The following is a 17,370-nucleotide window of genomic DNA, read 5'->3' on the forward strand; positions in this document are numbered from 1 at the left end:
TTTATGGTGCATTTCCACCAATAATGTGCGAGGAATGTGTTTGTAAATAACCGCTTCATTTGGTTTGAAGTTTGGAGCGATACTATTGGTTATTTATAAACACATTCCTCGCTACACACCCTCGCACATTATTGGTCGACATTACAGTCTACTGCTACGTCACTCATCACTTGAATCCATGTGACACTGATTTTCAGGGTTACCATGATATCATAGTAGAATTATTTCCAACTAGCGGACCGCCCCGGCTTCGCCCGTACATGTTTATGTTTTCCTCCCTATTAGAACCATCCTTCAAGGAATATTGTAATCAAAGACTTAGTGAAATTGGTTCAGCTGTTCCGGAGTTAGTGCATTTTGCGATTAAGTGATGGCGTTAGACGACCTATATAGTCGGCTCTTTTTCTACACTGGAAATAAAACTGCTTAAAGACGTCATGGTATGGGAGCAATTCAGTTCATCTTAGAACTGATCCAGCCTAAATACATGTACACATTCGTGGAGACATCTGGATAGCCGATACCACATGGCGTAACACCAAAAGATATGACGCCCACCAGTCTTCCATTACATGCCAAAGGACCACCAGAATCACCCTGTAAATGATTATAAATCTCATAAATTTCCAACAATTGCTTGCAGACTAAAATCTTTTATAAAATTTATGTTATTTTATAAAGTGTTTTATGGTATTCAAATGCTTTATAAGTATAAATTAATAAAGAATAGAAAAAATTCGATCACGAGGCGGGACTCGAACCCGCATCCTAGCCACTCGTGTGACTGAGTTGGTTAGGCATCCACCCCGGAATGGCGCGAAAGGATGCGGGTTCGAGTCCCGCCTCCTGATCGAATTTTGTTCTATTCTTTATAAATTTATACTTATAATTTTATAAAGCATTTGAATACCATAAAACCAAAATATCAATTTCAAAATTTATGTTCAATAACGCTCGTTTTTATATTTTTGTCTATTTAATACGAAGATAATATTATGATGAAAAAATTCAATCAAGATATTCTTAATCGTTAAACGACCGAACTTACTCTCTGTTACTCGTGTCTCTGTTATTTAAATGGTATCAAAATAAAATAAATATTCAAGGCAAAAAATATTTTAATAAAAGTAATTGTTTAAAAAAGTAATTAGTATTTTTTTATCTTTGACGTATAAAAACTGTTTAAATTAACTTTTTGGTTACATGACGAGCACTATATCATATAAACAACGAGTGAGTTTACATAGCGGTTGCGTATGACCGATCCGACAAAAAGTTACCTACTTTCTTTTAATATAGTCATCTCGTTTGAGATGGAAATCCTTCAACAACTAAATCTTGCGATTATTTGTTGGTAGAAGTAAAGGCAGGCTTTCATTGTTTATGGATTACTTACTTGACATTCGCCTCTACCAGGCCCAGCAGCTGTACAAACTTGTTGTTCCGTCAGCGGTTGTATAGCCCGATATCTCTCTAAATCACTTCTGCATTGTTCTATCGATATTGTGTTCACATTCAGCATTTGTAATTGATCAGGACTAATCATGTCATCCTGAGAAAAACAAATTAAACAATGAATTAAAGGGTAATTTTTGCATGGAACTTTCCCATAATATCTAGGGATTCTGTTCAAGCCAAAGAGTTGCTTTACGTTGGTTTGCGAAAACATGCCCTTATTATTTTGTATCTCACTCCGTAATTATATGTTTCATGTTTCTCATTTCCATAATACTCAGGTACCACCAGATGGAAGGTACCCGGTATTTTAGAAGGCTTACGTGGGCACACAGATTCAACAGGCAGAAGCCCTTTGAGAGTTTTAATGTTACGGTGGTTAATATGAAAACTTACATCCGTGTATCCCCATCCTGATATGACACACGCCGTTCCAGCAGAGATATCAGAATCAGGTAATGGTATGGGAGCAATATTGTCGTTGAAACTGATCTCAGACAACAATTTAACTAAAGAAATATCGTTCTTTAAGGATCTGCTATTATAGTCTTCGTGGTTTATAAATTCTTGAGGTTGATATCTGGTGCCACCTGACCGGAGAGAGTTCGTGCCAACAACAATTGTAACGGAATCGGCTGGAAAACTAAAAAATTAAATGTGTAAAAATTAAAAATGAAAGTTATCTACGCTATATTTAATGTTTTCTATTGAATGAGTATACTTATATAATATATATTGAAATTTAAATCATGTTATTAATTTTAGTGTTTTCTCTGTTATTGTTAGTCTTTCTTGTTGTGATTTTGTCTTATCTAACTTTTACGGTTCTTTTGTTATGTCTATGTGTGTGTGTTGTGCTGTCCTTGATAAATAAATGTTTCTTTCTTTCTAAATTTTGATGGGAAATAACATTAATTTTAGATTAGATAGCTTCTACTTTGTCAGAATAACTCCTTGCTTCCTAATAACATACCTGCTTGTGCAATGAGCAGCTGTAAGTATCCACAAAGGTGCAATGACGGCTCCACCACAGAAATGATTGTCCAACCCGATTCTTCTAAATGATACTTGATATCTAAAAGCACCCTCCGGAGCGTCCTGCCCTCCAACTATTCTTGTACTAAGCCCTGTTTGGATGAAAATCTTAATATATATAAATCTCGTGTCACAATGTTTGCCCTCAATGGACTCCTAAACCACTTAACCGATTATAATAAAACTCGCACACCATATTGTGTAGTTCGATCCAACTTGAGAGATAGGATAGTTTAAACATGTAGGTACCACGGGCGAAGCCGGGGCGGACCGCTAGTACTTATTATATAGTTTGCTTAAAAGCAGATGATCTTAAGTAATCGATACAAAGAAAATAAAACAAATAGGTTTTGCTGGATATGTTACACACAATTCTAAACCGTATAACATTGTGAAAACTTGAAACGAAAAAATATTTAACTTCCCTTACTTTTATAAAGGAATTCTCTCATACACTATCTTATCAATAAGTTTGAACAAACTCAGTATTAATTAATGATATTTTAAACCTTTTAATATAAATTTTACTTACCCGCCTCCACCCAAGGTACAATAAAGAAACAAAAAATAATAATTTTAAACATCTTGATTGCTTCAGGAAAATATGTTTATTTGTTTTCAGCGAAATTGCTTTTGATATATACCATTTTGAATAAGTAAAGCTATGTTCACCTTTGTAAAACCGTTAAATACCCGTATAGAATATTAATTCAAATTCTACAATTTACATTACAGTATGGATTTTAATCAAATTTATCTTTCTATTAAATATTTTAAAGGTCAAGTTTTGTGTTCCAATCATATAATAGATCATCTATTTTAATAATTATTTATAATACATACAGATGCAATATTAGATGCTCACCATTAACGTAGGATAGAAGTAAAAATGGACCCATGAATGTGCCCTGAGGCACACCACTATAGAAAATACATATTATTATGAAAAAAAAATCTTACTCCATAACTGTGCACGAGCCTCTAATGCATTTCAAGAAAATTAAAAAACGCATTATTTACTGTTAACAGCCACAACATACAATCATTTATTTTTTGCGTGTAAATTGAAATTAAAAGTTTATTGTCTTCTTAATTTTCTTCTAAACTAGCTGCTCCGCGCGGTTTCACCCCCGTGGCTCCACCCCTGTTGGTCGTAGCGTGATGATATTATAGCCTATAACCTTCCTCGATAAATGGGCTATCTAACACCGAAATAATTTTTCAATATTAGTATAGATTCTATATTGAGTTCTGTAACTGGGAGGAAAAATTCATAGGTAGTTATAAAGTAAAATAATTTGGAAAATCCAAAAGTGCACGCCTCATAATTTTTTTTTAATAATTATTTATTCATTATTATTTTTGTTTATTTAATAACAATTAAACCACATCGAATCAGACCCTGAAAAATGAAAGGGTTCTATTCCTGAGCATAATCAAGCGTAAGAGAAAAAAAAAGACTCGATTAGTAAAGTATTTCGGTCGCTATCGTGTTAACAAGAAAATCCTCCGCACATACAGACACACGGACGTCCAAGACAGAACTTTTTTAAACTGTTTTTTAACTAGTTTAAATAACAAAAATGACATCAAAAATATCATGAATGTTAAAAATAGTGTTTTTTCTTAATATGTGTGTGTATGTATTATCTTACAAGTGCAATGTATGATACATAAAGACATTTTAAGTTTGAAAAATCAGATGTTTTGCGCGATGTGACAGTAGTACCCACCTCAACGCTTCGCTTATGAGGCGTGCAATATTAGTATTGTAATGAATTTTCATTGACACGAGAAAAAGATTAAGTATTAGATACTTATGATTCTCAAAAAACTCAAGAACGCTTTAATCGTAACTAAAGGGGACAGGACCCCACGGAAATTAAATGTTTCACCGCGATAAAAAGTAGCCTACCTCAATCTCTAGACAACCATCTTCAGACACATTAATCATTAAAAATCCAGTACGGTGTAAGAAATTATTATATTGAACACGCTAGGGATGTAACGATACCGATACCGATACCGATATATCAGCCGATATAATCGGCAAGCCGATATATCGGTATCGCCGATAGTAAAACAACCGATACCGATATCAAACAATTCAAAAAACCGCGCCCAATGAACGATGCGGGAGGCCGCCCGCGCGTGTGCACTTTGTTTTCTGAAAAAACTCTACCAATAGTAAACTTTTATTAGGTACTGATTGTATGTGTATTACTTAAAGTTTAACTGACTGTAAAATAATAATACTAAAATAAATGGTTTTGTTGTTTTTTGATTTGGCAATTTTATTTAAAAGAATACGATTAACAGTTGAGTCTCTGTTAAATGTTGGTAACTTTTTATGCATAATTCACCATTTATTTTTCTACCAAGCCATCGATATCGGTATCGGTATCGGTATCGCCGATACATTACTACAAATATCGGTATCTGTATCGTATCGGCAAAATCATGTATCGTTACATCCCTAGAACACGCTTTCTTTTATTATCTTAAACTTCTTACACTCCTGTCAGTAAAAGCGAGCAAATATGACTTCATGGTGATTGAAGCAAAACAAAAATGGAATTAAATTTACAATTTTAAGGCACTTTAAGGGCCGGCGCAGATATCATCATTTTCATACTATTATCGACATTGTTATATTCTATCTGAGCCGGCCCCTCATTGTAATTTATCTATGTATCTATACTAATATTATAAAGCTGAAGAGTTTGTTTGTTTGTTTGAACTTGCCAATCTCAGGAACTACGTGTATGATTGGAAAAATTATTACGCTATATTATAGCATCACGCTAAGAACAACAAGAGCGGAGCACTGCCTGTAAAACCGCGGGACAGAGCTAGTAAAGTATGGAATTAATAGTACCTACTTGTATACATCTTGCATATTAATATTTTTCAAAATGCTTGCGAAAGCGAAGTCAACATAATATAATATACCTACGTATAAGTATTGTAATGTAAATGTGTTAAAATATTATGTACTTAGGTACATTAATATTTATACACTTTCTTGGAAATTAAGACGATTAGTTTTGCAGCGATTATTTTTTTTTTAAGGATAATGTTAAAAACACAAAAGATATGACAAACCTCTAAATAAGAAAATAAATTAGTATATCGAAGGTTAGATTTTAAATTGTAAATGTTAAACCTCAATTATAAATTGTAAATATCCTTTTAGAAGAAGTCTCTTTTTAATTAAATGTCTCAGGGGTTTGAGTTAATTAAAAAGTAAAAAAAGCCTATTACAACTCAGGCTCATACATCATGCAAAATTTCCTCAAAATCAAATAGTTCTGGATCAATCGCCCATTTTTGCAAGTGATTACTATCAAGCTAATTTTTCGTGAGTAGCTTTATTTTGATGAGACGCCCAATAATTTCCTGTTCGAAACTCTCAATTGTGGTAGCTAACAGAGGTAACAAGGATATTTTTTTTTTATTTGATGTTTTTCAAATATTTGTCGCGATATGCATCAAGCCAGGCCTCAGGGACAATTGCAGCTCGGGCCGAAAATACCTAGGAAAATTACGCAAATTAGACGTTCCGTAGTCCCCTGTTTCTTCCTCCAAAACTGGACCGATTTTATTACTTTTTTCATAATTTAGTAGAGAAAAGTATAGGCTATGTTCTTAGGTTTTGCTTATTTTTTATAATGTTCAAAAATTAGTTTTATGGAAGACGGAACATAACGGAAAATCTGTCCTATTTATTACGTTTTGAAAGATTCATATCTATTTTAATAATTATTTAGATATAACAAAAAGGAAAACAATATATTGCTCTTGTGGCACAATCAAGGGAGGAAACAGGGAACTACGTTTGTATGGAAAAACGGCTCTTTTGTCTGCTCTAACATGTTCAACACTGATTGCAGCAAACTTCAAAACAAGTTAACAACTAAGAAATAATGATGAGGTAAATTATGAAACGTTCATACCTATATCAAAAAAATGTCAAATAAAGTTAAGAGATCGCGAAGCGCGAGACGAATCGCCTATTGTACATAATATTATGGATACATAATATAATATAGGCTTTGTGCCTTATTTTTGATGGTCCCGTTTAACCCTTTAGGTCCGCAACCCTTAAATATAAAAATGAAGCTTTTTCACTATAACATGTACTTAAGTACAAAGCTTAATTCAATTAATTTAGTTTATATAAAAAATATGGAAAATAAAAGATATCCTCTGTACAAAATTTAGCTTTGGAATGGTAAAACATTTTTTTAATTCGCTGCTGCTAAAATATACATAAGAATACAGAGACGTTAATTATAAAAATAATGTATCCAAACGTCGTGTGGATCCTTCCTTACTTTCAATAATCATATAAATTAGCAGAAAATTCGATTGCTACTATTAATCGAGCAGACATCACGATGTTGAAATTGTTTGTTGTATTCTTGCTATCAACAACTTGGATAGCAAATGGTAAGTCTTTTTTTTTATATATTTTATAAAATATATTGTTTTTTATGTTTAACTAGCTGCGCTCCGCGGTTTCACCCGCGTGGCTCCTCTCCTGTTGGTCTGAGCGTGATGATATATAGCCTATAGCCTTCCTCAATAAATAAGCTGTCTAATATCGAAAGAATTTTTCAAATCGGACCATTAGTTCCTGAGATAAGCGCGTTCAAACAAACAAACTGTTCAGCTTTATAAAATTAGTATAGATTGAACAGTGGAGATACTCACCATACTCGTATAAGTGTATGTCCTAAATTACTTTATATATTAAAATTTAAATTGCTTTCAATCGTAAATTTTAAAATAGGAACATATAGCTGCTACGAATTCAATTGCATCTATTCACTGAAATTAAAAAAATCTGTAAACTTTTTACTATGCTGTTTTTATAACCCGATCTTATTTTTATGGCAACCGTTTTGCTACTTGTTCCGAAACATATTTAAGTCGACCATATTAAAGAAAACAGTACAAATAAACAATACAATACTAACTATTCCCCCAAAATCCAATACTATTTTAAATAACTTAAAATTAAGATAATTAATTAAATTACAGTTGTTACTATTTCTAAACTAAAGCCGATTTTGAAAATTGCTTCACCAGAAGAATTCTGTATTCTGCAATTTCTTTTCCTCTCAAAATAATTAATATTTTACTAAAATTTTCACGTCTGTTTCTATTGGTTGAAGCGTGATGTTAAATATAAATTAAAACGTTCCTCCACAAATGGACTATCCGACCCAAAATATATTTTCAATTAGATCTACTTTTTTCTTGAGATGAGGGCGTTCAAACAACTATAACACTAATTCTTAAGTCAGTATCAGTGTACATCATTCCAGATATACAAAAAGTTATATTAACCCTAGAACCGTACCCATATTAAAATTTCATTAACGGTACCCAGGGGTACAAGTGTACCCCTATGAAAAAAACAAGATTACAAAAAGATTATTAACTTTTATTAAATGTTGACTTATTAAGGTCATCTTAACATTCATTTAGGTCCTAATAATTTAATTTATCATGGCATTTTTATATTTTTTTACAATTTACACACACTTTACGTTGGTGATCAAAATGTATTAATAGTTTTCACTTCCTGCACTGTGTGCGGGACTGACGGAATTTTAACGTGGATATTCACAGTTACATCTCAGATTTTGAAACAGCAGTGGTCCCTGCAGTTATTGGTAATTGTTGTCCTAAAATATCTCCATTACTTATTTGTAGAGACATTGGCAAAGTTATGTACTGAAATCGTTCTCCTAGGTGAAGTTCTTTATAATAAAAAATTAAAATTTTTTCGTCAGGTTCATATTTTGATGCCTCACCAAGTACCAGCTCTTCTTGTTATTCCACCTCCCACAAAAAATCAAAATTCATCCATCATTTGCCATCAAAAAAAGAAAATGAATAACTCAAGGTATTCAAATCATGCAGCAAATCATAAATTTGTTGAAAATACAAATTCCTACACTATTTAACAATAGCAGTATGTATATAACATGAATGTAAAGTAAACTTATAATTGTACATTAAATTTATCAATAAAATATATAAAATAAAACGACCAAAAGGCGAAAAAATAAAATAAATGAACCTTAAAATACTTACGTTCGTAGTACCCAGGGGTACTGGAGTACCCCGACAGGTTCGTACGACGTGTTCTCAATAGCTTGACCACTGATCGAATACGGTATCTACGTGGCTCCTCATCCCCGACAAATACACGAACGCGCAAAAGAAACCGTTGTTTAGAAAAAAAGATATAGAAGATTTTCTGAATTTTTTTTCATTTGTACCCCAGGGTACGGTTCTAGGGTTAAGGTTCGGATTATAAATTAATAAAATTGATTGCAGGGGCTACTCTACAAGGCGACGATAAAGTGGCACCTTTTAGCGAAGACAATAATGAAGACTCCGATACAGTAGCAGTAGCAGAAGGAATGGCTTCATTTGAAGACAACGGTGAAATTAGTAAAATACGTTCAATTGAAGCTAATGCTGAAGAAGACGATGACATAGCACCTCCTTATGAAGGCAACGGAGAAGGAGACGGTGAAGAAGTACCATTAATTAGCAACAATGAAGTCGACACTAAAATAGTTGGAGGTGAAAAAGCACCAGACGGAGCGTACCCACACCAAGTATCGCTGAAGAGAAGCACTTGGACGGAATTCCACTTCTGCGGCGGTTCCATCATCTATTCAAAATGGGTGTTGACAGCTGCCCATTGCATGAAAGAGTAAATATCATGAATAACAAAATATTATGTAGTGGAAATGAAATCATTTTTTTTACTATTGTACTAGATTTCCGATTTTCCGCCCGCGGCTACGCCCGCGTTTGCAAAGGAAAACCCGCATAGTTCCCGTTCCCGTGGGATTTCCGGGATAAAAACTATCCTATGTGTTAATCCAAGTTACCCTCTATATGTGTGCTAAATTTCATTGTAATCGGTTCAGTAGTTTTTACGTGAAAGAGTAACAAACATCCCTACATCCTTACAAACTTTCGCCTTCATAATATGTATTAGATGCTTTCATCTTAATAAATAATACGGTAGATAATATCCTATCCTAGAACCTCTTCATACTTGAAAGATTGGAAATTCTAAAATAAGAAAAAAAAATAGTCAACTCATTTCTTATACATATTATTTCTGTAGTTTACAGGCTAAACAAATAACAGTAGTGGCTGGAACCAACAAACTTTCATCAGGCGGCTCCAGATATGAAGTGGACAAAATAGTAAATCATGAGAAATTTAATAGATCATCGTTGCGTAACGATATCGCACTTATTAGGACAAAAATTGAATTCGAGTTCGGCTCGAAAATCGCTCCCATACCCTTGCCATCAAAGGAAACCCCTGATCGAGCAAGAACCACAGCAATTGGATGGGGATACATTAACGTGAGTCGCTCATAATAATATATTCGATACTAAATTGCAATAAATTATATATATTTTTCAAACTCGTTATTGAGACTGACGTAAAGGATCTCAATCGAAAGAGTACCTCATAACCAGTTATTTAAATACTTCGTCAAATTGAGCTTTATGCAATGAAAATTTTCATTTTTATAGAAATTTTTATACCTGACAATGTCTACTATAAAATAAATATTTAATCTTTCAGAACCGTAAAGAAATACCGGACGATTTACAAATGCTAACTATGTATACATTATCTTTGGGTGGATGTAAGATAGACTACCGGAAATTCCAGAATCAATATCCGTTATCAGAGAGCCAAATATGCGCAATATCGAGACCACGAGCAGCTACATGTTCGGTGAATAGTTTCTTTTGCCTTTTTCAGATTTAGTATAAAATTGTGACGTGGTCTGTACAGATATACTACCAATTCACAACAGCATATTTCATACAGCATATTTTAGACTATAGTACATATCCATATGGCTTGCTACATTATATCGATATATAAATTAAATTATAATTAAATAAATAAAATAAATAAATATTCAGGACAATTTTCACACACGGCACGATCTGATCCCATACTAAGCTTTCGCTTGTGTTATGGAAACCAGATGGCTGATAAACATACATAAATGTATATTATTTTTAAAATAAATACATAGATAATTAACGCCCAGACACAGAGCAAACATCTATGTTCATCACACAAATATTTGCCCCGGGTGGGAATCGAACCCACGACCTCTGGCTTGGAAGGCAGGGCCACTACCAACCAAGCCAACCGGTCAGTCAATTAATATATTAATTTAAACCACCACCGCTCAATATAAATAACTAGCTTACCGCCCGCGGCTTCGCCCGCTCTGTCTAAAACCTAATAAATTATATACTAAAACCTTCCTCTTGAATCACTCTATCTATTAAAGAAACCGCATCAAAATCCGTTGCGTAGTTTTAAAGATTGAAGCATACAAAGGGACATAGGGACAGAGAAAGCGACTTTGTTTTATACTATGTAGTGATAAATGAAAATGAAACAAAGTTATATACAGACTATCTGAAACATAGCAAACGATGAAACCGGCCCCGAACCAATTAATTAAAAAAAATTGTGAGGGCGCACAATTTAAATTATTTCTTCAAACTTATCATTCAAATAATTTTCACGACTTCGAGCTTTATTTTATTGAAGTGAAACTTTATTAGGCGCGTTGAGGGTAAAATTTTAAGGTCATGGCAATACCGTCACGTCATGGAGTAAAGCGATAATTTTGGTATCTTTTAATCTTGCCAAAGAAGTTTCACTTCTGACACGTGTGCTCGCACACCGCTCTTTTTTACTGTATAACTTTATGTTTCCAGGGTGACTCTGGCGGTCCTCTTATTGCTGATGCAAATGGTGAGATCATAGGCATTGTGTCTTTTAACGTTAAACCTTGTGGTCTAAACTATCCAGATGTATTCACCAAGGTGTATTCTTTCGTCGATTGGATAAAAGATAAAACTGGTAATAATAAGGAATGAATTTACCAGAATAAAGATATAGTAGCCATTATGTTATATTAATCAATGAATAAAATATAGGCATTTAATTCGATTTTTTTATTTCTTGATATCGAGGTTTATCCTGAAATTATGTTTTCTTTTTTGAAGTGAAGCTTCCTTAGGCTCGTTGAGAGTAAAATTTCAAAGTCGCTTCTTGACAATACCGTCACGTAATGGAGTAATGCGACGATTTTGGTGTCATTGAATCTTGCCAAAGAAGTTTCACTTCTGAAACGTACTTTTTTAGTTACGAGCTATTGTAAAGCTGTCGTAAGCATGCTTTTCTATTGTGTAACTCTTATTTACAGCCGACCCTCGGTGAGAGAGCTCTTTCACTATCTTTATAGCTATAAGCAAAAAGCTTTGATTTAAGTGCACTAAAAGACAATAATAAACTTTTATATTATATAACTTTTTCTGGTAACCTATGAGTTCTTAACTCATCTGACACAATTTATTTATATGAAAGAAAAAGAAGAAAGCTCATCGCGAGCTTTAATAATCTATACTTAATATTATAAAGCTGAAGAGTTTGTTTGTTTGTTTTTGTTTGAACGCGCTAATCTCGGGAACTACTGGTCCGATTTGAAAAATTCTTTCGGTGAAAGATAGCCCATTTATCGAGGAAGGCTATAGGCTTATATACCATCAGGCTAAGACCAACAGGACCTGAGCCACGCGGGTGAAACAGCGCGGCACATCTAGTAATAGCATAAGCAGATACTCATATTTATATTTAAAATTCTAATAGATAGAATTATTACTATCCTTTGTATTTATTTACTTATTTATCGACATTAATTAATATCACAATAAAACAAATAACTATAATAAATAAACAATAAAAAACACACCTAACCCAACACATTCAATAAATCTAATAAGAAATACTATTATAAAGGTGAAAGTTTGTAAGGATGTATGGATGTATGGATGTATGGATGTATGGATGTATGGATGTATGGATGTATGGATGTATGGATGTTTGTTACTCTTTCACGTAAAAACTACTGAACAGATTACAATGAAATTTAGCACACATATAGAGGGTAACTTGGATTAACACATAGGATAGGTTTTATCCCGGAAATCCCACGGGAACGGGAACTATGCGGGTTTTCCTTTGAAAACGCAGGCGAAGCCGCGGGCGGAAATCTAGTAAGAAATAAGTAAAAGGAATAAAATGAGAAATCAAACAAATGAAGTAAAGAAGAATAAGGTATTTCCATAAATATGGTGCATTTTCACCAATAATGTGCGAGGAATGTGTTTGAAAATAACCAATCATATCGCTTCATTTGGTTTGAAGTTTGGAGCGATACCATTGGTTATTTATAAACACATTCCTCGCTACACACCCTCGCACATTATTGGTCGACATTACAGTCTACTGCTACGTCACTCATCACTTGAATCCATGTGACACTGATTTTCAGGGTTAGGTCAGGGTTAGTCAAATAGGTTTTGCTGGATATGTTACCCAAAATTCTAAACCGTATAACATTGTGAAAACTTGAAACGAAAAAAAAATTAACTTTCCTTACTTTCATAAAGGAATTCTCTCATACACTATCTTATCAATAAGTTTCAACAAATTCAGTATTAATTAATGATATTTGAAACCTTTTAATATTAATTTTACTTACCCGCCTCCACCCAAGGTACAATAAAGAAAGAAAAAATAATAATTTTAAACATCTTGATTGCTTCAGGAAAATACGTTTATTTGTTTTCAGCGAAATTGTTTTTAATATATACCATTTTGAATATGTAAAGCTATGTTCATTGTTAACCTTTGTAAAACCGTTAAATACCAGTATAAAATATTTCAAATTCTTCAATTTTATATCACTATGGATTTTAATCAAATTTCTCTTCCTGTTAAATTTAAAGGTAAAGTTTTGTATTCCAATCGCATAATGGATTATCCTATTTTTATCATTAGCTATATCACATACAGATATAATATCAGACGCTAACCATTAATGTATGATAAAAGTAAAAATGGACCCATGAATGTGCCCTGAGGCACACCACTATAGAAAATACATATTATTATGAAAAAAAAATCTTACTGCATAATTGTGCACGAGCCTCTATAGCATTTCAAGAAAATTAAAAAACGCATTATTTACTGTTAACAGCCACAACATACAATTATTTATTTTGTGCGTGTAAATTAAAATTAAAAGTGTATTGTCTTCTTAATTATTGATATATATTGAGTTCTGTAACTGAAAGGAAAAATTGCATAGGTATTTATAAAGTAAAATTTTAGTATTGTAATGAATTTTCATTGACACGAGAACAAGATTAAGAATTAGATACTTTTAACTCGCAAAAAAGGTGGACATGGCTAACGACCAAATGGAAGGGACCAGTATTGGGAAAAAGAAAAGTTGGACGTCCACTCAAAAGGTGGGCTGTTGATGTTATAGAGATTGCGGGAAAGAATTGAATAAATAAAGGAATAGATAGAAACCTGTAGAAGAAAATGGAGGAGGCCTTTACGACGAGATCCATACCTCATTAAATAAATAAATCATACTAACATTAACTAACTAGAATAACAACATACTAACAATACTAATAATCATTTGAATTAATGTAAATTTGAGAGATATGGAATAAATAAGGTTTTATTATTTGTATTATTATAACTCTCATAAAACCCAAGAACGCTATCTTTATCCCCACGGAAATTAGATGTTTCACCACGATAAAAAGTAGCCTACCTCAATATCTAGACAACCATCTTCGGACACAAAAATCATTAAAAATCCAGTACGATGTAAGAAATTATTATATTATTTTAACACGCTTTCTTTTATTATCTTAAACTTCTTTAACACTCCTGTCAGTAAAAGCGAGCAAATATGACTTCATGGTGATTGAAGCTAAACAAAAATCGAATTAAAGGAGAATGGCGAACTCCCATAGGACTTTGGGCCTGATCGTTACACTGATGATTTATGTGGGGTTAATAAAAATATACAGATTCTATAAATATAACAATTAAAGATCCTGTTCTATGGGATAGCAGAGATATTGAGCATGTAACGTCACTAAAATTGAGGTTAGGTTTGCTCGAGTTCAATGAATAGCTTTGTTTCTTTCTAAGTAGAGGTAAGTTTATATCCTATAATATACATTATTTAGATAAAGAGTGTAACAGAAGAACAGTTAGGTAATAGAGATATTGGATCGAATTTTTATTCTTTTAGAGTACCTACCAAAAGCGGAATAAGGGGGCGCATAAAGCAAAATAACCAATCTTCTATTAGATGATACGTGTAATATGCAAGACCAAATCTAAAAAATAAAATATATATCGAACTAGATGATATGTTCAACGATTCTGTTTAATCAAAAACATTAAATATTAAAATTTACTCGATAAAAAAAAATCACCAAGTTAGCTCTAATTTTCACACTTTTACGTTTTCTACTTGACATGGTAATACTTATTATGATTTTTTTTTCATAAACAATTATATTAAAACATTTGCAAGATATTTGTCAGAGCATTTTCTGTAATTACTTTTAGTTTTGGTTTTATCTGCGATAAACCACTTTTGGCGCTCTTTTTTTCTCGAGATAAACGTTTGATTATGTCACGATAAGATTGGTTATTTTGCTTTATGCGCCCCCATAAGTACAATTTTAAGGGACTTTAAGGGCCGGCGCAGATATCATCATTGTCATACTATTATCGACATTGTTCTTAATAATATTCAATCTGAGCCGGCCCCTCATTGTAATTTCTCTATCTATCTGTCCATACTAATATTAAAAAGCTGAAGAGTTTGTCTGTTTGAACTTGCTAATCTCAGGAACTACGTGTCTGATTAGAAAAATTCTTTCGGTGTTAGATAGCCCATTTAACGAGAAAGGCTTATCATCACGCTAAGAACAACAGGAGCGGAGCACTGCGAGTTAAACCGCGGGGCAGAGCGAGTAGAATATGAAATTAATAGTACCTACTTGCATATTAATATTTTTCAAAATGCTTGTGAGGTCAACATAATATAATATGTACATATTATGTGTTAAAATATTATGTGCTTACTATTTATACGCTTGCTTGGAAATTAAGACGATTAGGTTTGGTAAGAGATGTATATTATCAAATCTTGATAATAAAATACCTGTTTGGAGAAAACAGATGTTCAATACTATAGAAATTGCCAAACAGTTCAATTATTACAATATCTAGGACCAAATCAATAGAGAAAAAAGTCGATTAACACCATTGCAGCGATTATTTTTTGTGTTAAAAAACAAAAGATATGACAAACCTGATATGAAAATAAATGAGTACATATATCGAAGGTTAGACTTTAAATTGTAAATGTTAAACCTCAATTGTAAATTGTAAATGTCCTTCTAGAAGAAGTCTCTGAATAATTAAATGTCTCAGGAGTTTGAGTTAATTAAAAAGTAAAAAAAGCCTAAAACAACTAATAATTTTCCATTTCATTTACTATCAAGATTAGAATTAAAATATGTAAATCATTAACAATTTAAATTGTACATTCGCCCTTAAGGCTCATACATCATGCAAAATTTCCTCATAATCAAATAGTTCAGGATCCATCGCCCATTTTTGCATGTGATTACTATAAAGCTAATTTTTCGTGAGTAACTTTATTTTGATGAGACTCCCAATAATTTCCTGTACGAAACTCTCGATTGTGGTAGCTAACAGAGGTAACAAGGATAAAATGTTTTGATTTGATGGTTCTCAAATATTTGTCGTGATATGCATCAAGCCTCCCCCGTAGAGCGCGACAGGGACAATTATTGCAGCTCGGGCCGAAAATATGTACCTAGGAAAATTACGCGAATTAGACGTTCCGTAGCCCTGTTTCCTCCTCCAAAACTGGACCGATTTAATTACTTCTTTCATAATTTAGTAGAGAAAAGTATAGGCTATGTTCTTAGGTTTTTGCTTTTTCTATATAATGTTCAAATAATAATAGTTTAAAAAAACTAAAAAAAACACGCTTTTTATAGAAAACCGAACTAAAAAATAGAAAATTTTATCAAATTAGTGTATTGTCATCGGTCCTCAATAAATCTACAAAGTTTGAACGAAATCTGGCCGTTTAAAGTGGGTCAAAATCGCACCCAAAGAAGTCGGTTACAAACATACAGGTGAAGCTAATATAAAGCGTGTAAAATTAGTTTTATGGAAGACGGAACATAACGGAAAATCTGTCCTATTTCTTACATTTTGAAAGATTCATATTTATTTCAATAATTATTTAGATATAACAAAAAGGAAAACGTAGGAACATGGCTAAAGTTACTATAGATTCATAGTAAAAAATATATTGCTCTAGTGGCACAATCCCGCGACGAAACAGGGGACTACGTTTGTATGGAAAAACGGCTCTTTTGTCTACTCTTAACATGTTCAACACTGATTGCAGTGAACTTCAAGTTAACAACTAAGAAATAATGATGAGATAAATTAAGAAACGTTTATAACATGAACATAATATTATGGATACATAATATTAGGTATATAGGTTTTGTGCCTAATTTTTTATTGTCCCGTTTTAACCCTTTAGGTCCGCAACCCTAAAATATAAAAATTTAGCTTTTTCACTATAACATGTACTTAAGTACAAAGCTTAATTCAATTAATTAGGTTTATATAAAAAATATGGAAAATTAAATATATAATCTGTACAAAACGTAGTTTTGGAATCGTAAAACATTTTTTTAATTCGCTGTGCTAAAATATACATAAGAATAAGGAGACCAGTTTTTAGACACGTCAATTATAAAAATAATTTATCAAAACGTCGTGTGGATCCTTCCTTACTTTCAATAATCATATAAATTAGCAGAAAATTCGATTGCTACTATTAATCGAGCAGACATCACG

At 32.6% G+C, this 17,370-nt stretch overlaps 1 protein-coding gene across 1 annotated transcript; it reads left to right on the forward strand.

Annotated features, from left to right (window-relative positions):
• Nucleotides 1–6,890: 6,890 nt before the first annotated feature.
• Nucleotides 6,891–11,453, forward strand: LOC149489462 (chymotrypsin-2-like). Its single transcript, XM_089715060.1, has 5 exons — nucleotides 6,891–6,942; nucleotides 8,845–9,229; nucleotides 9,653–9,899; nucleotides 10,126–10,281; nucleotides 11,292–11,453. The coding sequence occupies exons 1-5, from the start codon at nucleotides 6,891–6,893 to the stop codon at nucleotides 11,451–11,453; spliced, it is 1,002 nt and encodes a 333-aa protein (XP_089571186.1).
• Nucleotides 11,454–17,370: the final 5,917 nt, after the last annotated feature.

This window comes from Colias philodice, chromosome 3 (genome assembly GCF_061535455.1).
Source record: "Colias philodice isolate Cphi_HAF_F1 chromosome 3, ilColPhil1 Martin Lab GWU primary, whole genome shotgun sequence".
NCBI lineage: Eukaryota > Metazoa > Arthropoda > Insecta > Lepidoptera > Pieridae > Colias > Colias philodice.